Genomic DNA, 23,837 nt, shown 5'->3' on the forward strand with positions numbered 1-23,837 from the left:
CTGTTCTGTTGCTATAGTTAAAGTTGTGTCAATACTTCAATTATAAACCTCTGTTTGGAGGGCTTTATACCACCACCTTACAAGGCCCATTTCAATTAGATGGCCTTACTGCTTTTTGAGAGGTTTACTGGCTTTGGATGCTTTTTTGCACTTGCATATCTTTTAATAATTTCTCTCTTTAAATAATGCAGAAGGTACTTTGCAAGCAACTATTTCAAAACTGAAAGAGATTCTGGTAAAGAAAAGCAGGACAAAATTTATTCTGCGTTTTCTATGTGTAACATTGAAGTTTACCGTGCGTATTGCACATGCATCCGCAAGGAGCTAATGGGAGCTCTCTAATATGCTTTATACAATATTATTTTCAATAATATATCTTGAAAAATAGACTTTAATAATCCCTTCTTAGGTTCAAGTAAATAGTTTTTTTTAAGGGTAGGAAATACTTACATATGGGATTCAAATATTCATTTGAATATACTTGTTCAGTAATGAACTAATGAAACCACAACAGTTCGGTCATGTTCATCACATTAATACAAATTTACAAGCAGCACTCTAGTTCTCTGTCTTGACAGCTCTTCTGTATGACAGTTACAAATGCATCACAGTCATTCAAAAAAGAAAGACTAGTCCTTAAAAAACACCAAATTTAAAATGCAGCTTAGTATTAAAAAACCAGACCAGCTATGCTGTCCTATAGGAGTTCACCATTCAAAAGCTTGAACTTGGTCCTACTTTTTTTCCCTATGAAAACAACCAAACCACAACACCATTCTATACTGAGAATAGGTGACATTTAACTATATGAATAGGGAAATACATTGTTCTATAAAGACTTTTGTGGGGGGCAATAATTAGTTGTGTTAGGCTGTGGTATCCACTAGCAAAATCAGAAGTAAAGTTAAAATTCTGTAGGACTTATAACAATCAGATGCAAAAGAGTATTAAAAAGAAGCAGAGAGAGAGAGGAATTTAGTTTGACATTAAAAGGGTTAAAGTTTTGATCCCTCTTTAATTCACCACATTTGAAAGGGTACCCATTTAGTAACTACTGTATTAAGATGAATTCGTCTCATGAGAAGTGACACACACATTAATGACATCCTAAGAAACATGTGGCACGGTGGGAAAGGGAGGACTTGAGGCAGGAATAATCAGTCTGCAGCTGGGTAATGTTTAAAGCTGACACACAAACCAGAACTGTAATAATGCCCTTCAGAGACATGCTTGTCTTCTTGAGAAACAGTTAAAAGCTTACTTAAAATCTTTGCAATCGGCATCCATTCCATTTGGCAAACCTCTGCCATTTATTTTAGTAACATCCTCATCATCTCCTTGTTTAAGATCTCTGTTTTTGTCCTCCTCAAATGGAGAAGCCTTGCCTTTCTGATCTCCTTTCTCAGGTCCATCTGTTTCAGCATCTCTAGTGCCCTGAGGAAAAAGAATCTGTTTGATTCTGAATATTGAACAGAACACAATAGGAGCACCACAAGGTGACCTAATTCTACACTACAGTGCACGTAAACAATACAAACAGTTTGTTGTCAATGAAATTGCATTTGGTGGGTAACTTGGTCATCAAGTTTCAACCACATGCAATTAATAACTGCCAAAATGTGAAAAGGAATGCCAAGATTTATAATGGAAGAGCTAACTCAACCTTAACTATAGCGGTGCTGTTAAAGCAGTAACACTTTTGAATTAGGTAAGCTTTATTTTATACAATTAAAACATCTAGGCACAAAACAAACCCGCAGGAAAACACAGAATAGGAAGATCTAGGATAATGCACATTTTAAATTAAGCTATTTGCAATTTTTTTCCTACCTTTAAAAAAAGGCGTTAGGAAAGTACTTTAAGACAGCTATTTAGTCAAGATTCCCAAACCACTTCCCTCTTCTGCCCCCTCCAACCAAGGAAGACAGACAGATAGCAACTACACACTTCCTTCTAAAGAAAAGAGTTAAAAGGAAAATGGACAAACAGTAGAAAATATAACTGTGAGACAGAAAGACCATAGCAGGTAACTAGGCAAGCTTAACACACTGCATTACTTACAAAAGCTCCTTTCCTAAACCGGGAATCCAATTTATCAGCTGGAGAGGAACTTAACACATATTCTACCATGCTCACTCCAAGGCCACCACTTTCTGATCGTGGAGACAATACAGCATTTACTTCACTGTTTCCATGAAAACCCTGTCCAGGCTTTCTCTGTACCATAATAGGTTGGGACATAGAATGGTCTGTTAAAAACAAATAAATAAATAAAACTATTGTATTTTTTAAAATACAACTTGTAATGTTTTTGAATTTCATTACAGCAGCAATATTAAACAAGACCAAAATTAAATGAAATAAAAAATTCCAAATCACAATTTCAAAAAGTGTTATTGACACACAATCACCAGTGCAGTAGACATTTTCACAATTAAAATTAACAGATAATAGAATTCAATGCACAATTACATTTTTCAATATCCATTTGCTTTGACATAACATTCAGTGATCATGGCTGAATTTCCAATACATATACAGAAATGACTTACGAGGAGTTCCCCATGCAGTCTCTCTCCACTCGTCACCAAGGAATATCCCTTTTTGTCCATCTTTTGCTGAATCATCAGGTTCCCAAAACTTTTTGGCAGGTAAAAGCTGTTAAAAAGAGAAAAGGCTTTTATTCAAATATTCTTATAAAAGGGCAAAAATAGCAATAGTATGAAGAGGTAATTTATTTTGGATCATAGAATAGTTTGGGTTGGAAGGAACCATAAAGATCACCTAATTCCAACCCCACTAGCATGGGCAGGGATGCCACCCACTAGATCAGGTTACTCAGTGCTCCATCCAACGTGGCCTTTAACACTCCCAGGGATGGGGCAGACACAGATTCTCTAGGCACTCTGTGCCAGTGCCTCACCACTCTCAGAGTAAAGAATTTCTTCCTAACATCTAACCAAAACCTCTTTCAGTTTAAAACCACTTCCCCCCATCCTATCACTATCTGCCCTTGTGAAAAGTCCCTCTCCAGCTCTCTTGTATCCCTTCAGGTACTGGAAGGTGCTATAAGATCCCCCAGGGCCTTCTCTTCCCCAAGCTGAACAACCCCAGCTCTCCCAGCCTGTCTCCACAGCACAGGTCTTCCAGCCCTCTCATCACCTTTATGGCCTACTCTGGACCTGCTCTAACAGGTCATAGAATCATTGAATTTAGAGGTTGGAAGGGACCTTACAGACCATCTATTCCTAACCCTCCCTGCCATGGGCAGGAACACTTCCTCACTAGATCTGGTTGCTCAAGGCCTCATTCAGCCTGGTCTTGAACACCACTAGGGTTGGGGCAGCCACCATGTCCCTGGACAACAGGGGTCGATGCCCTTCTTGTGCTGAGGACCCCACAGCTGGGTGTAGCACTCCAGGTGGGATATCACTAGGGCAAAGCAGAAGGGCAGAATCATCTCCCTCAACCTGCTGGTTTCACTTCTTGGGAAGCAGCTGTCTCTGGGCTGCAAGACTGCACTGATACCAAAGAGCTTTCAAGACAGCAGCTTTCAATGCATTGCCAAAGAATAATTGTAACACTTGAAATTGCTCAAACCCCAACAAGACTGAGCTTCTGAAGTTACGAGGGGAAAAATAAAGAATACAGAAGCAGCTATGAAAAAACCAAATCAAATCATTCCCTGTGTTAAATCAAGTCAATGCTCTCAGAAGCTGTAATTTACAGTGCTTTCTTTTCACACTGGCTCAAAAGTTTGGCCATTAACTAATACTGTAATGATAACCAGAAACAGCAGCAGTTCAGTATGAAGTTCTCTTCACTCAGAAATGCATCACATTCCACATTTTAGAAAGTGACTAACATGCACAGTAGCAAGTCAGCTCCCTTAGAGCATAAGGCTCTGCTGGTTACAAATTTGTGACATTCAGACATGAAGTTCCACACACCAACAATGTCATTTTGCTGTATGTTTTTTTTCATTCCTACTTCTAAAGCAGAAAGTTTCACATTACATCAGTGACACTTCTTGTACTGTCTTCAAGGACAGGACAACTTAGTGTGACATGACAGAAGCAGTGCACAAACAAGAATACCTCAATTGTCAGCATCCTTTTCACTTCCATTTTACTTTATTCCTCTAACTCTTCCCATCAGTAGCAGGACAGATGCCAAACTCTACATACCACATTTTCTCGTGAATATATAATTAAAAACCTGTACTCTCAGACTATATTACATACTTTACCAGGTCCATCAACTGAAACTACAATGAAAACGACTTGCAAAAAATACAGGGAAGAGCTCTGAAGAAAGCAGCATAATCCATCAGATTCTGCTTAATGTTACATTGAATTTAGAATTTCAAACTTTGTGAAATCAGGAAAAAAACCCCAAATGTAATCTGATGAAGTTGTTTGCAATAATGAGTACATTCTGGAAATTCTGAACTTCACAGCTGGTTAGTATGAGTCTTGATGAAACTAGTAACAGGAATGGTTTTAGATATTTCTTAATTTAACATTGATAGAGCTTGTGAAAACTGCTTGAAGAGGAGAAGGCTAAGATTGCCATTAGCAGGCCACAGTATTAACACTGCAACAGATGTGACAAGAGCTCCTCTGGAGTACTCAGAGATTGCTGTTTTTCTGGGCTGCCCAGAGCTCTTAACAGAAACAAAGCACTTTGAGTACAGCTAACCTACTCAAATCCTTGGGCTCCTTACAGAAGTTCATTAACACTGAAGGATTCAGGCTGGAGGCTGATAAAGAGCCAAAGCTCAACAAAACTGCAGGAGAGTACTATGCTTGCAAGAGTGCTATACCATCATGTCCTGATCTGACAGAGATCTCACTCTCAGTACATTACAGAATCATCACCTGGTGTCAACCAAACATACTCTGGTAACACCAAGACATTAAGTTTGCCCCAAGTTTAAGGGAGGAATTTAGACACTGGAGGACATAAATGGAATCTTACAACTGCATTTCAACTAAAACCCAAAGATTACAAAATCCAGATCAGCCTATGCAATCTACTCATCCCTTTTAGCTTTATATTTGTAACAAGTTTGCAGTACTAAACTTTCATTTTGTAGAATAATGGTAGAACAGAAACCGTTTCATGGTGTCTATGAAACCTTGGCTTTGGGAATCACATTTTGTTTTAAATGCAATCTAAGGCAATTTCCAATATGTGTCCAGCTGAGATGAGAGCGATGTAACACAGAAGTGAAGGTGTCACAAACTAACACAATCTTGTCAGAATGAAACAGATCTAGTAATATCCTGAGTGCCATAAAATGAGAATTACCTAAGTATGCTTACCCTGAAATTAGTTAATTCCACTATCAGTCAACTGTTCAGACAGCTCAATAAGAACAACAAGCAGAGCATACTGCAATACTGGTTTTGATTTCAAAACTCATTCACAGGATTTCTATCAGAGGAAAAACTGTCCACCAGTAGAAATCAGCAATAACCCTCAATGCAAAAGTAGAGGTTGTTTTGGAGGTACTTTGTTGTTTTTTGTGAGGGTTTTTATAGGTTTGTTTTGCTTTATTCTTTTTGTGTTTGCATTCTTTCTTTTTTTTCAACTACTTATTCTCAAATTCCAGACAGCTATATTCAGTTGCCTGCAGTCTTCATGTACTCTGTACAATGAATATAGAGTATCTTTGCCACAAAACATAATGCATCATCCACACCTCAAGTGGCTAAATTTAAACTACTGAAGATTAAATTTTTTACGCCAGAAATGAATGCATTGCTCCTAAAATGCAATGTGTGTGCTTTGTCCCTGTGAGTTAATATAAGAATACACATTACCAAAAGAAAACTTAGTTTTACATTCTGTTTGGCACCAAGTTTTATGTATGCCTGTATTAGGTCACACTAAAAATCCCAAAACCCACTATGTTGGCCCTGAAATAGCAAACATATGCCCAGAGAAATAGCACCATGTGCCCTTATTTCTTCAGAATATTAAGATGACCTTAAGGGTCATGATAGATTTTGGGAGCTGGAGCCAGAAGCATCATCTGTGTATAGCCACTCTAACAGCTAAAATTTTAGGAGACATTTAGAGAAAGATGTCTGCAATACAGCAAATCTCTTGCTAATAATACTTTAGTCTGTTTCTTTACAGAATAAATTAAAGAACTGAGGGACAGAAACAGACCAAGGAAATTGTACATCTGGCTCATGTTACGTGGTCCTATTCCTGATACTGATTGTTACCAGGCTCCATCTGAATGTAGTTCAGATCAGTAACTTAACAGAAGGATTTCCAGTATACATTGTTTCCAAAATGCATGATGGCACAATGAAAACAGATTTCATACTATATTCCTTTACATTACCACATGCAAGAGACACTTGCTTCGCAGACAGTCCTGATTTTAGCAATTATTTGAAAAGTAAGACTTCAGTCTCCTAATGCCAAGCACTGATACCCCATGGGGAAAAAAATAAATCAAGGAGGAGTAGAATTATGATCAAGAAATTAATTTCAGTTCAGAGAAAAATCTATGCAGACAGTGAAAATGCGGAAGAGAACTGCCCAACAGATAGAAGCAGTTCACTGGACATGACCTCTCTTTCAGACCTTTCAAAGCAGATTGAGGGCAGCACGTAAGAATGTACAACCACCAATTCTACCTTACAGGGTGTGTATATATATATATATATATAAAAGGGCATTTCCTTCAATATTTCAGAAGGTTATAATCAAAAAGAAGATTAAACCATTCAGGGAATCTAACCCAGAACTCCTTTCCTGCTCTGCAGTATGTCAGAAAATTACTTAGTCAACCTAACTATGTGAACCTGTGTTACTTCAAGATATCTCCAAGACATCACTGAAACAAAAGACAAAATAACTTGGTAAGCACAGGGTCACAATACAGCATCAATTCCTGATACTGCAGTACTGTACCAGCACCATGACTTTGGGGGTGGGGGGAGAGAGGTTTGTTGTGCCTTTTTTTAACGCAGTATCTTTACAGATTCACAGAACACCATTAAAATCAATAGAAACATTATCATGCAGAAATACACCCTGCAGGCAGAAATAACCTAAACCAAAGATCTGTATAAACTGCCATATATACCTCAATTCAATTCCAAGGTATTTGTGGCATCTTCCACTTTCACTGCATCTTTTGGAGTACTTCGTGGGTGGCAAAACACCGCTAAGAATTTTACCCATCCACTCCCCTGGTTCTATCACAGATACCTTACTAACACCTTTACCTCTCAAAAGGAGTTTTAAGAGCTGGGAGGGTAAGGGCAGGCAGTGTATCCAGTGTGGCTACTCAGTATTTTAAACAACAGGGCTTCACCTGTTACTGCTTTTTCAAACAAGAGATGGTTCAAAAAAAGCCAACATGGACCCTGGATGAAGCAAAAACTGCTGAAAAGCCAAGTGATTGTTTAAATGCTTCATTAAAGTAAAAATGGTCATGCATCAGCCCAGAAACATTCGACAACTAAAACATGACATTTGTTTTTCATCAAGTTATGGTTTCCATAAAGATCACAGTACCATAATTATTTTAAGAAAGTTAAGTTTAAGTATTGTCACTGGTTCAATTATCCACTAATTTAGGTAAATATCCAGCAAGACAAAAGGATTAGTATTTGAAATCTTAGTTCAACATGAATTTATATCATTACCATGTCCTGTTGGGACAAGTAACCCTAACGCATGTCAACTACTTTTTAAACAGTTCGGGGAATTCCTTCAGAAGTAGTCAAGTCATCCTCCATGACCTGAAAATTCTACCCCAAACTCCAAAGTACACTGACTTAAAAAACCCCAAATCAAATAAGTAAAAAAAAAAAAATTTCATTGCCTCTAGCTGAATTACTTACTAGCACTCTTCACCCTGCTTAAAATAGTCTTTTTAGGAGTAACTACCAGCTAAAAATTAGTAAATTACCACAAGATTCTGCTGGGTATGACAATTCACTTTTTCTGGAGCCAAACCTTTTTTCAGATTGGTCTCCTTGGTTTCAGGAGTAACAAGCAATTGTTTCAGTAACTTAGATAAGGTGACACTGAAAAAATGCCTCATTTCATAGAACTGCACACACTAAAAAAATTTTCCTGTCACTTCCCTAAGAGCATCAGTCATTTAACAAGACTGACACAGTAACAGCAGATCCAGTCAACAACCATCCCAGTGTTCCTGCAAAGTACTTAGTTTCTCTTCACCTTAGAACAAAAACCTTCGGTTGCCTGAAAAATCAACTGGGTCTTAAGAGAAGTTCTTTACTGCATGCTGTATTATTTAGACTTCTGAAATTGAATCAACATTTCCAAACCACCAACTGGATTTTCAGCCCTCAATAATTACCTCTCCCATTCCCCGAGATTCTAGGGCAAGAGCTTGAAACTCATGATTCATCTCATCCACAGATCGAACCTGCAGAGGGAAAACCAAAGGAAAAATCCATTAGCCAAATATCTTTTCAAAAGTTCAGTTCTTAATACACCACAAGATTTGTGACAACTGAAAACACATGCAAAATGTGCTGCACAATTTAGGCTGAACATGAGTTTAGATTTCGTGAACAGATACAGTTAGTGACCAATTTAATGAACCTTGTTAATATAATAATATGCAAGAAATTCCAAGAGACTTAATGTCCATATATCCGGATGGATATTGCTCACTATGGAAACAGTCACCAACACGACATTTCCAAGAAATGCAAAAAAATAAAAAGGTGAAATGAAAGATTTGGCCATACAATATCCTTTGGAAAGGAGATGAGCTGTTGCAGTGTTACTGAGTACACCTGGCAGCAAACAAACAAGAGCTCACAAGGCAGGTCACAAAACCTACTAGCCATGTGTGGCTTTTAAAATATAGTAACTGACTGCATTACCACCATTTCTAGTGCTTTCTTCCAGGAAACAGCACTTATCTTTCTCTGTGTGTTGTCTTTTTTTGGTTTGTTGTAAATACGAAAGGTATATGACTAAAGTAAGAGCTGCTGCTGCAACCAACCACCTCCTTTTCCACAGCACACAGACACAATGCACTGGGCGCATTCTTTCCTATGAAAATGGTTCCCACGAGGAATTTTCTGAGCCATGACAAACTCAGAAAAACAAATCAGAAAGGGAAACTCAGAGCTGTTTCCCCCTCTTCCCTTCTTCCTCAATAGTGAGATGCAGCAGGTAAAGTAATTCTAGTTAAAAGTAAAATTAACATTTTCCTCCCAATACCAGTCTCTCCCAAGGAGTTACTTTCACCAGCAAACCCATCTGTTTACACCAACCAATACACCAAAATGAAGTTACTCCATACAGCTGATAACACATTAAGAACACTTATCAAAATACTCAGATACTAGGCACATAAACAAAACTTGTGCTTTCACTATTCTGGCACAAACAACTCTTTCTTGGCATTGGAAAAGTGCCAATTTTCTGTCAATAAATGCTCTAGACTCAAAATTTTACTCCCAAAATATTGTTATGGTCTCATATCATTCTATGCCATTAACTTCTGAGGTTGAGTGGGCTCAGTGCTTTCGATAAAGAAATTTCACAATTTGAATAAATATTCCCTCAAAAAGAACAGTATTGCAGTTAAGACGGATTCTGAAACCACTTCTCAAAAATTTCCATGAGCTACTGAAGAGCAAATTTAGTTCCGGAGTGAATTAGAGTGGGGGTGGGCACACCAGCACAGTGACCTTTCTTCTAGTAACACTGAAAGCAGGTTTTCACATACCCTTAAAAAGCTAGACATTTTTCTTCTAATTAAAAAATAGGTGTATGTTTTATGCAAAACTTTTATTAGCTCCAAGGGATAATCAAATATTTGTGCATGCACAAAGGTAACAGTAGAGGAACATTTACTTAGAAAGAAAAATCTGAAATTCAAATTTTGAAGACTTCTGAATTTTACTATTAGTTTATGAAAACAATCTCTTCTACAGATAACAGAGATTCAATTATCTTACCTAAGCCACTGCCCATGCTGAGGTCATGCACTTTAGTTTCAATTAAAATTGAATAGTAAATTAGGTACTTCTGTCTCAAAAAGTAGTTTTGGTCTATCTATCTCTAAACAAAATTTGCAGGTAAAGCTTGCCAAACGATACTTACCATAAACACTACTCAAACTACTGTTAAAGACAACCAAGCTTGAAAGATGCTCAAGTTTTTCAGTTGTGGTGGTTTTTTGAATTGGTTGGTTGGGGGCTTTTGTTGTTTGCTTGCTTTGTTTTGGGAGGTTTGTTGGTTTTGCTTTAATTTTTGGTAGTGGTGGTTATTTATTAGGAGTTCCTTATGCTGCAAGACCTAATACTAATGCTTATTTTCCACAACTTAGCAAAGTCCAAAAACATGGCCACCCTCCCTTCCAAGTCCCTAAGTAAAGACAATCCAAGAATCAAGGTAACAGCATAGATACTTCCTTTTTTTCCTGAGCAGTTCAGAGATGACTCTAAGAAAATGAGGTCTTCTGAAACTGCAAATAGATATTAGTATACTGAACATACGTTTTGCTCACTGACCCCTATCTTACAAACATGAAATTTAAGTTAGTGTTATCTATTGCTACCAGCAGCAAGAGGAATAAGTCCTTTTAGTGTAGCAGAGAGGCTGTACACACTTCTGTTCCCATCAAAAACAACAGCCTACAAAATCCTGTCCCATATCACAAATACATGTTTCGAAAATCGTTTACAGACTGGAGGAAACACAGGTGGTAACAGTACCTTCAGATCTGCTCTCCTCAACACTAGCCCTATCGCAGCAACAGCAGAAAATATCCTGACTCTCCCTCTCTGTGAAGTACTGTGTACAGTTCTGGTGAGCCCAACAGGAGGAGGACATGGAACTGTTGGAGCAAGTCCAGAGGAGGCTATGAAGTTGGTAAGAGGACTGGAGCATCTCCCCTATGAAGACAGGCTGAGAGAGTTGGGGCTGTTCAGCCTGGAGAAGAGATGGTTGTGTGGAGACCTCACAGCAACCTTCCAGTACCTGAAAGGGGCCTACAGTCGCCCTCCTAGAGCTGGAGAGGGAAGCTTTGTTAGGAACTGCAGTGACAGGACAAGGAATAATGGGTACAAATTGAAAGAGGGGAAATTTAAATTAGATATTAGGAAGAAGCTTTTTCCTGGGAGGGTGCTGAGACCCTGGAACAGATTGCCCAGGAAGGCTGTGGATGCCCCAACCCTGGCAGTGTTCAAAGCCAGGTTGGATAAGCCTCTGAGTAACCTGGTCTAGCCCAGGGCAGGGGGGTTGGTTGGGACTAGACAATCTTCAAGGTCCATTCCAACCCCTTAACATTCTACGACACCAAGCTGGATCTGCTACATATAAAGACATGCCCTCTGCCCAAAGGAGAAACTTTGGTTGAGATTATCTGTACTACCAGGGAGTTTTATTTAGCTAATCCAATACCAACATTCACCTAATTCATATGTTCCAGAAATAACATCTTAATATATACTTTTTCTAACTCAAATACAGAATATTTCCCTATTTTTATTCATGCCCTGTCATCTGGAATAATTCATAAATCAAGAAGAGGCCTATGGAACATACTGCTCAACATTTAGCATTTTTTGTCTGATTGCATATTTGTTCTTGGTTGGTTTTTTCCCTCCCCCACAACCACTCTGAAGACTCCTCTCTGTCCATCTACCACCTACCGGCTTTGAGGCTAGTTGCTGCAAGTAAACTTACTTTTCAGGAGCTGAACCTAATAACCCTTTCCAACTCAAGAGAAGCTGGCAATGGTTTCAAACTTCTGATACACATCAGATCATTGCACAGGGTCCCCAAATTATGCACAAAAGGATACTACACACCACAACTGTCTCTAGGTATAACAATTCCTCAGGCACTGCTGCTAAAGAGATATAATTGCTGAAGTGTATCTATGAACTCCCCCCAACAGCTTTTACCACTCCCCTTGAATGAAGCTGGTAATCATTAGTACAAGGTTTTATTCAGATGTTTTCCCCCTTCTTTTTCTGTGCTTGGAAATTTCACTGATCACCCAGTGGAACTGGCTAAAACTCCACAGCAGTGAGCCCACCACGTGTGACACTGTAAAAGCAACAAGGACACCCTGGTGTGGAGCGAGGTGAGGTAGCAGTACCTGCTTGGTGGTGGCTGTATGATAAACAAGTAACATGAAACCATGTCCTCATGTAACTCAGGAAGGAATTCAGGAGGCACTCTTGACTAGATAGTCATCTAGGATTACCACAAGAAATACTGCTTACAGTAGTACCCATTTCTAGGATACAGGCATCCAGGTCTAGGGACTAGCAATCTCTCCAATAACCCTGAATCCTGTCAGAAATAAGCTTGTAACCATTTTCTTGCAAAAGCAAAGAACAGCCCCTTCCTTGAAAAAAGTCTAGGGAAAATAATAACAAAACAAAAATCAAACAAAACCCAAAGCAAATAAACAAAAATCAGCACAGGAAAAAAAAGATATTACTTCATTTCATACATCAAACGTGGTGAGAACTGATGACCAGAAAGCAGGAAAACCACTTTTTCTGCATTAATAAATTCCAAATCCCATCCCTCCCCTCCCCTAACCACTGTGACCAAGAAAACAAGGACATATTTTACAGCTGAAGCTGTGGTCCTAGGCCAGAAATCCAACACAAAACACCTGGTAATTATTACCCTGGAAAGAAAGAGAAGCTGCTGAACTGTTCACATTGCAAATGCTTCAACTTTCTTATTTATTTTACTGAATGACTTTAATGCAAAACAGCATTCCAGTAGTTTACTACAGGTGTGGCTCTTCTGCAGCACTTATCATATGTAAGATACATGCTTATGGCAGAGCATTATGAGGAAGTTAAACTAATTTGAAAACACAAAGATGGCTATATTTGAAAACATAATACATAGCAATTCTGTCAACCCTCCATTAAGTTGAACATTGTCTGTTGAAGTCATGTCAGACACTTGCCACTTAAAAAAATACAAACCCCAAAAACCTTTCATATCAGCGGCCAACCTGAAACTACTAAATAAAAATAATAATTTTAATATTAGATAAAACATTAGACAATCTATGACAATCTACAAATCTAGTAGAGATTTATCAAGAAAGGAAAACAATACAACAAGCTTAAACCGCAAATCCCCAAACCTCTGTTATGACATACTGCAGGTCAGGTCTGTATGGAGAGATTTCTACAATATTTTTCCCAAATTTACTAGAATGTCCTTATTTTGGTTTAGAGTTCAGCCCATAGTGCATCCAGATAGCAATAGTTGTTGAATGGCTGAACAGGCAACTACCAGAAACATAACTGAACTGTTCTGTATACAGATTGGTTACAAAACACCAAATATTTTCTGTAACATTAAAAAAACCCAAAGCATTTGTTTGATTAAAGCTGCTTTTGGGTACATGCATCTTCTCATACCTCTCTGAAGCACCAAGGAACCAAAGGTTCACTTCCTACCAAACTGGTTAATGACAGTTGCTGCTCCCAAGTAATGTGAAGTCTGCACACAGGCATGCTTTGTTAAGTATGCCTTCTGAGGACAGCAAGAACAGTAATGCAACTGCAGACTTCACTAAGCACTCCAAAACACCCAAGCTCCTTAAGCAGTCCAAATGAAGAAGGTGTTAGGCATTTTTGACAAAACACTTAGGCAACCAATTTTAAGTTCTAACAAATATTTCCACAGGTATAATCTCAAAAATATAGTATCTTCCTCCAGTAAGCACTTCATTTTCACTGCATTAAAATAGTGTTCTATAACCAACTCAAACCTTGGTAGGCAACTGAGTAATTCTTCAACCGTTGTATTTTAGGCTCCTTAACCCATATTCTCAGATTGAGAGATACTTTTGCACTTTGTGACTCTTAATACATCCAGATCTTAATGAAAACAAATGTGTCCATTTAGTTGGTCTAGGTCAGCAATCTTACGGATCTTAATGTTCTTGTGCTTTACTGCCTTGTGAACTTTGTCGTGTAGCTTGAGAAGCAATCCTGCCAGTGCTGAGGACATCCACAACAGCAAAAATGAAATGAGCAGATTTCAAGGGTTTTGGCAGCATGTTCAAGGGCCAGGGGAATACACACAGCTAAAGCACTGCCTGGCCTGCTGAAAAAGCCAAGTTACAAAGGGGCAAGGTCATCCTAAGAGTTGTCCAAAAGCTTTGCTTGCTCACCATTCAATAGGAATTTCAATAATCTGGAAGCATGCACAGAGGAAGAAGGAATTTCCTGGGTTTTTATCAACAGCAGATATATATACACACACATCTATACAGATAGCATAAAGTATGTTGGATAGCATCTCACAAGTCACCATCAGGTTTGGGAATTACTGATCTACTCACATAGTCCTCTGTCAACAGATCATATAGAGCAACAATGGCATATCACCTTCCATGAAGAAAAGCAGAGGAAAATGATGGACACCCTGCCACCTAGTTCAGAGCTACGTGATGGTTCATTGGCCTAAAAAGATTCAGGTACCTTGGGTTCTGCCCACAGCCATGGACACTAAGGCAATTGTACTTGTTCCCCGACACATGAACTCATCCACCACCTGAGAGTTGTACCTCTTCACTGCACAGGCTTTCATGCCTCTCTTCCCACCCAACAAATTCAAGCTTTGCCCCAAGACTGGCAGAACTATTTGTACAAGCCTTTCTAACCTACTGTCAGATGTCCACAAGCTCAGGATGTTAATCCCTATGGTCAAATACTGGCAGAACGACCAGCCTACATAAATTAATAATGTGTCTGTACTGAAACCAGATTTCATAACTATTTATAACAGTTACACTGTTTGCTACATTTGAAGAGCTAAAGTGATATATTCCAACATAAGTAGGGCACATAGTTTACACTAAATAACTTAGCAAGTTTCTCAAAGTCTTTTAATTGTGCAAGAAATTATCCACTCAGAAGAGTTTCTAAGAAATGTCCAGAATGGGAAGGAGAGTAACAGATGTTGCAGAAGTTTGTAAAGTGTAAAAAATAGACAGTTAATAAAATGCTTAGATAATGTAACTTTACAAAATGGAAGAAAAGAACTTGCCCAATGAGAGTTTTTCCAAACAGGACATTATTTTAAAAAATATAATTAGAACAATGGGTTAAAATAGTAACTCCCATACATTCTGTACCTTATTATTTAAATGACCTACTAGAAAATGCAATTATTCAAAAAAGGGGGCTGACTGGTCCTTCATTGCTTTAAACCAAATTGAAGACCTATTTTTTCAAATGCAGGGGTCTAATCTTCAATGTGTAACAGTTTAGGCATAATCCAATCTAGTTTGGTGAGACTCTTCACCTACCCCTGCTGCACTCTTAGCTATGCACACATTACTCTGCAACTCTCACTCCAATGCTTCTAAATAAACATACCACAAACAAAACAGTCAGACAATAAATATATTCAGAAGTTCAAAAGCAAAGCCTTGCAATTCAATATGAATTGCAGTTCCTGCCTAAACATGCTTATTATTTAATCAGAACTGATTACTTAATATATGTAATGTTACTTAGTATGACGAATCTCTTTTTTTCCCTAAGTTTAAAAATTTACAGTTTTCTTGTTAAGCTCATCAATCAGCACCACCTTCCTGTAACAGAGTAGTAAGTGCTACCAGTGATGCAACAGATGTTGAGAGGAATTTGTGAGCCAAATTTCTAAGCATTATTGTTCCATTCTACACGGAAAGGCTTCATAAGTGAGTAATAACTATACAGCTACTTCTATACACAAGTGTGACATTAATTTGATCCATTGCTGCTCTGAGACACCAGCCTTCGTTACTTCAACATTAGTTCTCATGCAAAAAAATTATTTAGTAAGTTATAAAACCTAAAAAAAACCTTGAGTGCTCTCTTGGCAATATGCACATGCTTAAAACTTTGCCTTTCCTGAAGACAAAAGTATCTATATAAACCCCAAATTTATCTACACCCAAGCAAGAACTCCGGACAATTTATCTCAAGATATACTATAATGACTAATAAAACATGTAACTGTTATTCTAATAGAGAGTCAACGAGCTTTTCTTACATGTGTTAACACAAAACAGAACATTAGAATCCACAGGCCTAGAATCAAGTAAAAAATTCCATAATTCACTTTTTACATTGCAATCAATACTTTTCTTGCTGATGTCTTTTCTTTAGCAACCTCAACTATTTTCACTTTTCTATTCACTACCAGCCAGAGAACCAGAAACAGAACATGTACCCCCACCCGCCTGAAAAGTAAAAAACAAACTTTTAATTTGTTTGAAAAATTACGTATTTTCAACACCATCTTAAAAATAATGTGATCTTAAAGAATCCCATGGAACTTGCCTGATTTATAAACAATGTAATTGCTAACAAGAAATGTACTTTGTACACAGGTATATACACACCCCATACCCCCCCACCAAAAGTGAGGCTGAGGAAATTACCTAAGTCATTCTGAGAGAATTTCCAGGAAACAGGTTTACTCTGTGCTATTGTAGCACTGATACCACAAACCTTCCTCCACCCTCAGCAATTCTGGATGTGTAGCAAATCCCTTCTTCAGAGCATTTACTTTCATTTTCTTTACTCCAGGATACAGAAGATGCATTTATCATAGGTAACATTTGCTTCTCAGGATATAGTTTTCAACAACACCACATGCAAAACCTGAAGTTCTCCCAGCAATTCTCCTGCCCACAAGCTTCTAGCATCATGACTTCTCACTCGTGGTCCACTACCCTTTGAACAAGCTCTATCAGTGTTTTGGGGTTTTTTTGTTCTCTCCTGAGCAGGCAAGAGAAAACCAGGGAACAGCAAGACAGTCTGACCTTCTCAAATTCGGTGCTAAGAGAGGAGATGAAGACATTAAACTACCTAGTGTTTACACAGTGAACTGAATTGTAGGTAGCAGAAAAAAGAAATTCAAAATTGTTAGACTCCTTACTCCGCTATGAGCAACTAGTTGTTGGACAAAGGTATTAACACACAATTTCTCTGTATCACCAGCATAAAATGACAATGAAAAAACTCACAAGTTTCAAATATATGCCAATCTGCTTCAAAATTTACCTTGATTTTTTTTGGCCTTTAAACTCTGCATAACCTCAAGGACAGCCAGAGAAGGGTAAAACATGTTTCTTTTCATGCAATTTAAGACTTGCTATAGGGAAGCAAATGCGTTTTCTACTTATCTGCCCACAGCAGGGGAATGGACACTTAAAGAAATTGCTGTTATCAATTATTTCAGCTGTTTTCTAAGGATGTTGTCTTTGGACAACTTGAGTATTTAAACTACCCAAAGATTTCTACAATTGCCTAAAAGCCGAAAAAACAGTCAACGGTAGTGAAAAAACCCCAAGAATCTAAAGAGACTAATTCTAATTCAGTAAGCCTCATTTCTAATTCACTGACCTGCAGCTTAGCCTTGGACATTAATAACTCATTAAATGTTGGCCAGCCTTGTCCTTCAAAGGAAGCAAAAAATAGTCTAAAATAATGCCAAATACTTTATACTGATGACAATAAATAAAAATAAAGAGTAAAACAAAGTAGGCTATTTGCAATTCAAACTAAAGTGACAAAAGCTTTGTAACAAAAATTACTTCAAAGACTAGCATTGATACATCTGTGCTATGATGGGTTTAAAGCCAAATATTTCAACTTTTTCACTTAAGAAGCCAAAAATTTATACATATATATATATATATGCATATATAAAAGCAGCTATCAGCATATAAAGAGCAGAACATAAGGGTGGCAGAAGCAGTAACTGCGGACAAAACCAAACCACATTTAAATCATCAGCTAACAAAGTATCAGGAGGTGATTTTATGAGCAGAATGTCTGGTTAGATGTCTAAATTCCAGGTTCTTCATTCTCACCCAAAATAAAGTACTCTCCCAAATCATTTACCCGACTATGTGCTGCCCCCCTGTTTCCCTAATCGACCCACCACTTTGCTTTGCTCCCTGTGAGTTCCAATCTCCACTGTCTTCACTAAAGAGAAAACTTTCACCTAACTCTTCATTACCTACACAAAGACACACAAGGGCCCTCTTCACCCTGACTTTAATGTAAACTGAACCAAACCACGGCAGTTCAAAAAACTAAACGCAGCTCCTCTGTGCAATAAAGCAGGGTCATACATTTCCATAAGCTCCAATTTTAATCGCCTGAGAAAACAGAAAGCAAAATTCTAAACCTGCAAGATTAGGAAGAGATTTTTTACAGAGAGAGTAGTCAGGCATTGGAATGGGCTGCCCAGGGAGGTGGTGGACTCACCATCCCTGGAGGTTTTCAAGATGAGACTGGATGTGGCACTTAGTGCCATGGTCTAGTAATGACAGTAGGGTTGGACTTGATCTTTGAGGCCTCTTCCAACCTGGTTGATTCTATGATCAGGCAAAAGAAGTAACACTGACCCAAATTTTAAATATTTTAATTTTACTTGCACCTTCAATAATGTAAGAAAGTGAACATGGACATATGAAGAAATTCATTGCAAATGCAAAATGCTTGGATGCCTATATGCATTTTTTCCAAGTTTACTGGCTCCCATCACCTTATCCTGGATGTTTACATAAAACTTTCCTACAATGCCTAACACAAGTTTTAGCTTTGGGACAAAACTCCACAACCACGTAATAACCATGTTTAGAATAAGGCCTCACTCATAACTCCATCTAGACCCTGGAGGACATGGGAAGAAACAAAAGAAACTTCAGTTGGCTCCATAGGCAGCCAGCTCAGGTCTCTGGTTCCCACGACATCAGGCTCCAAGGAGCACAGACTGCTCCCAGCCCATCTTACCTCCAGCATTAGTGCTACCCTTCAGGTTTATGCTACTGTCAGTAATTCCTCACAGCCCCAAACACAGAGCTACTTCTGCACAGGCACACAGGACAATTTATCTGTATGTAAATCCACGATAACGCATAGTTGACCACGTGCTATTTTCTGTAGCATCAAATCAGAGTCTCCCTATGGTAATTGCTCAATAAGCACTGTATGCATGAAGGACTCTGCTTCCAAGAACTCTCAGTCTAAGCATAAGGCAAATTACAAAGACTGATACAATGTGAAACCAAATGGGTAAAGTGAGACTAAAGCAGTCAGTGCATGAGTGCCAGGTATTTGGAGACATGGAGGCAGGTAAAAATGTAAAGAAGTAGGGCAGAAAGCACAAAAAAAGCTGCAGAAAGTACAAGGATGGTTGTGACGATAATAAAAGCACAACTAACATTACAGTTCACAAAGAGGGGGTAGCAGTTCACAACCTCACAGCACATGAGTGGGTGGGAACTGGTCACATCAACCAAAACTATCACCTGCAGCTCAAAGTGTTGTTGAAAAGATCAGAAATTATGCAGACACATCAAACTAGCAAATGTGATTGGAAGGAATGATGAAGGAAAACAGCCCCTGAAGAATAGGAGTTACACAGCATAAACTCGTTTGCACAAGTCAAGAGACTGCAATTACTCCCCTTGTCCTGTCGTGGTGATGGTTCACACTAAGCTGCCTATTCCATGCTCTGTGTGCTGCGAACTACTGAAAATACAAACCAAGTAGCCAAAAAATTCAACGCCGTAACTTTCTCCTCTCTAGCCAGGTAAATGATTTAAAGTACACCATGGAAAATTTCTCCATGCTTTTCTGTCAGTATAATTACATGAAACCACCTTGCAGTACATCACAGAACGTTCCTTTTTAGCTATTTCAAATCTAAGTAAGGGGAAAGATAAGACATGTTTCCTCTTTCCAGCCACATCTGCTACAGTCACAAGCAGGCAATAAGGCGCAGGCACTAAGGCAATGTCTCAAGCGTGCAAGTTGCAAGACGTTTAATTTTTTTAACACAGAAATAGCCCCAAACTTGAAAAACTTTTAACACTTGCCCCAAATTAGACAGCACTAATACAACTGGAAAATCTCACCAAGAACTTCAAACAAGACATTTTAACAGGGCATACATTTTCCAATACAGCACTCAAATGCCCTCCCCACCCACAACGGAAGAACCTTCCAGTCTTAAGAGCTCTTTTTCTAGTTTGTGAGGCTTGACGAATTTTACTTACTCGCAAGTTTGAGAAGCTGCTTAAATGTGACATTCGTAATGGGGGTTTCTAGTTTGGTGAGCTAAATGCTACTGAAACCAACTGACGACAATAGCAAACTAAAAATTAAAACCACAGCAAACCTAAGCACAGAAATACTTAAAGCTGTTATAGAACCTGCTGCTTGCCCAAACAGAAATGAATGATCTTGAGAATAGCTTTAGATGGACGTTCATTTTACAAGAACAATCCATCAACTGACTAAGACAAAACTTGAGCTTTTACAATCACAGACTAGCAATTAAACTATTTGTGTTGCACAGCTGATTAACACTTAAACAGTATTAAAAATTCCATTTACAAAAATTACTTTGAAAGCATTTTAAAGTAGTTATATTTCACAATAATATTGTATATTTAACTTAAAAGCCGCAGACAAAGTTAGAAAATAAAAAAATATGGACTGCCAGGATATTTAAATTTCTAGCCAGTTTTAAGTAGAATATATAAAATGAAGGACTCATGATGCAGGAAATACAACTCCCACTGTAAGGTCAGGAAACAGATTATGCTGCTCTCAGTTTGAATGAAGAGATTATGCTCATTGTTTCAAGGGATGGCTACATGACTCTGAGGTCTCATATGGGAAAATTATTTCCCAATTTCCATTGCACAAACATATTAGTCTATGTTATTTGAACAACAGACAAAACAATCTTATTGCTTAAAAACAAGGCAAATTTCTTTTTGCTAGGAATTGTCCATTTTATCCTGTTAAACATTTGCACATTTCATTAGATTAATAACAACTACGCATTTTCTCATGGCTGTATTAATTCTAATAGATCCCCATGGAAGTCATGATGAATACTTGCAAAAACTGATACACAGATTCTCCTCCACACCATGGATGTGCCAAAAAGCTCTTGAACTCACTAAGACTTTCCTTTGTCCTCTCTCCCCCTCCAAAGAAGGGTTTTTCTTTGCTACAGCAAACTCACAAACCTTTGAGAAGTTTGCAAATTCTAACACAAATGAGTTGCAGCAACTGCAGCTCAACCAAAGCTTTGTGCAAAGACACAATTTATGTCCTTTTGTTTGCAGCACCACAATCCTCTGGATGCTTGGGAAAGACTGCCGCAACCAGAGCTTTTCTCTGGCAGTCTTTTGCTTATCAACTCTTGCTTCTTCAAAAGCAAGAAGCAAAGAACCACACATATTGTTAAAATTCATAACCCAAAGTATTCAGCTTAAACCACTGAAAGTGCTTAAGTACCTTTGCCATGAGGCAGGGAAGTGAATGGAGCTGACCAGGGAGAAGACAGGACAGGTAGCTTGGGCAGTGTAACACCACTGTAGCTCTTTGCTGCAGCACATGGGAAAAACATTTGCAAGTACTCTGCAATCCTAGAAAATAATTCTGAGCTTCCAAAAAAACCTAATCTCTAACTCCAAATATTACAGACTGACTGATCACTAAGCCTTTGTATCCCAGACAATTCTTCATTACAGAAGTGATGTGAATTAATGACAAACAGATCACTAACCCATTTGCAGCCCCAGAGGGGAGTTAACAAAAGGATGACACCAGAGTAGACACTGGTCTTCCTCAGCTGCTGTCCTAGCAAATGACTGAGGTGTTTTTTTGGTCTTGAGGAAAAGAAAAAAACACAAACAAAATTGTTTTTATACTTAGCTCATCTATCCTTTATAAGTCTGTGCAATATTAAACATTTTAAAGAAAGATGAATAAGGCTCAGGAACAATTATCTCTAGAGCAAGGAGTCTATACTTAACCCTGTCAGTGACTGGATGGTCACTACTATTTCAATACAAAAGATGACAGTGATTGTCTCCACACTCAGATTAACACTTCTGGCTTTGACATCTTGTACTGAGGAGTTGTGCATGCACTCTGAGCTGAGCATCCAAAACTTTTTGGCTACCAGCTCTCATGTAAATGAGTGCTCCTCTAGCTTCTGCCCTCTGTGCTGCCAAGTAAACTGAACAGCCTCCCCCTCTGCCAGCAAAGTAGTATAACTTTCCAAAGCGTTTGCCATGAGTAACTGTTGGCCATCAACTCAATCTCCCTGGCTACAGCTGAAGCAGCCATAGAACACAGACTCTGAATGTTAACAGTATCACATTCCTGTACCTCTTATTCTGAAATGTTCTGAGACCCTAGTTTTGAGCCAGAGTGGCCAGTTAATTGGGCACGAATCTGTCAAGTGTATGTTTAGCAGAAAGAATTTTCCATCTCAACCAAGTGCTGAATCCCATTCAACTGTGGTGTCTGACCTTCCTGCTCGTCTCTTACACTTATGTGCGTCACCTGAAGCTTTTCCATTTCGGTCTTGATAATTCCCAAACTGGCATACATTAAGCCTCAGTACTACCATGGAACTCCAGGATAACCCACTTCCTCTTTCCTTGTGCTATCAAAGGCCTCTAGTGCTACGGTGCATTAATATCTAATAGAATATTTTGGCTGGAAGGCATCTTCTAGTCCAACTACTTGACTACTTATGGGCTGACCAAAAGGTAAGGTGTGTTATGAATGGCACTTCAGTGATAATTCCCACAGTTCATTCCTCAATAATCCCTTATGAGGACACCGACAAGCAATTCTTCAGTCTTTCGACCACTGTACAAATTAAATATCCTACTAGACAAATACTTATCTTTACTAAAGACATTGTCTTGCCTTATATTTAATAAGATGTTCAGTTCTTCTCAAGACATTTCAAATGGCTTTCAAAAGACCAAGATAATGTTTCCCTAGCCTGCCCAGAATATAATTTCTAGGAATTAATGAGGTATATTTATCAAATTCTTATTCTGACTCTTACTGAATTTATTTGGCACTTAAGCACTCAAAACTAATTGGAGGGTTCTTCACAATCCATCAGAGATTCCAGCCGAGCTAATCTGTTCACTTTAATGCTCACAACAACTCTTTATTTTGATGCACTTCTATGCCTCACACAGTATCAAATACCACAGGTCACAAGTATCAAGTATCTTCTGTTATGAAAATTAATTCAAGGTTTCTCCCCATTCTGTATTTACTTCAATCCACCTGTTGAGGTCTCAGACTTAGGCAAGTTTCTTGCCAGAAGACTAGCAGGATTTCCCAAGACAATTTAAGCAACCTTCATTTTCAATATATGAAAATCTCTTAAATTTTGTAATCATTTTTCCATTTTTCTATTTAACTTTCTATACATCTAAAGTTCCTCCTGAACCACTGGGACTAGAGCTGCACTGTCTTCACCACAAAAAAAAAGAAAGGTTGTCTTGCTATATTTTGCAAAATGCTTTTTTACATGTTAAAATTTATGTTAAATCCACAGTTTTAAAGATATACTTAGAAAATGCATGCTGAAGCAAGCATTTCAGAATCTTCATTTCTACTTCATATGTACATATCTATCAATCTGGGTGCCTGGTTCTAGTAGTCCTGAGCAGGCAGGGTGGACCAGATGACTTCCAGAGGACTCTCCCCTCCTGGAAGCATGGATCAAACAGTGCTGGGGAGAAGGTCTTGGGGTTTTGGTGGAGAGCTGAGGCTGTTCAGCCTGGAGAAGAAAATGCTGCAGAGAGACCTCACAGCACCTTCCAGCACACAGAGGAGCTACAAGAAGGCTGGGGAGGGACTTTTTACAAGGGCAAACTGACAGAGAGCAGGTTTGTACTAGATATTAGGAAGAAATTCTTTACTGCAAGGGTGGTGAGGCACTGGCACAGGCTGCCCAGAGAAGCTGTGGCTGCCTCATCC

The 23,837-nt window shown here is 38.5% G+C and overlaps 1 protein-coding gene across 5 annotated transcripts in view; it reads right to left on the bottom strand.

Annotated features, from left to right (window-relative positions):
- LOC103799688 (pumilio homolog 2) overlaps nucleotides 1–23,837 on the bottom strand; it is a 61,290-nt gene that overhangs the window by 35,281 nt on the left and 2,172 nt on the right. For 2 of the 5 annotated variants that reach the window (XM_009072032.1, XM_009072031.1), the window contains exons 1-5: nucleotides 8,360–8,422; nucleotides 6,378–6,380; nucleotides 2,553–2,658; nucleotides 2,062–2,249; nucleotides 1,262–1,434 (exon numbers count right to left, since the gene is read on the bottom strand). In XM_009072032.1, coding sequence (XP_009070280.1) covers nucleotides 1,262–1,434; nucleotides 2,062–2,249; nucleotides 2,553–2,658; nucleotides 6,378–6,380; nucleotides 8,360–8,410 — 521 coding nt within the window. In that variant the 5' untranslated portion in view covers nucleotides 8,411–8,422. Of the gene's footprint in view, nucleotides 1–1,261; nucleotides 1,435–2,061; nucleotides 2,250–2,552; nucleotides 2,659–6,377; nucleotides 6,381–8,359; nucleotides 8,429–23,837 lie in introns of those variants that run through there. The other 3 variants (XM_009072028.1, XM_009072029.1, XM_009072030.1) reach the window with 2 other exon arrangements.

The sequence above is a fragment of the Acanthisitta chloris genome, unplaced genomic scaffold (assembly GCF_000695815.1).
Source record: "Acanthisitta chloris isolate BGI_N310 unplaced genomic scaffold, ASM69581v1 scaffold1053, whole genome shotgun sequence".
Classification (NCBI taxonomy): domain Eukaryota; kingdom Metazoa; phylum Chordata; class Aves; order Passeriformes; family Acanthisittidae; genus Acanthisitta; species Acanthisitta chloris.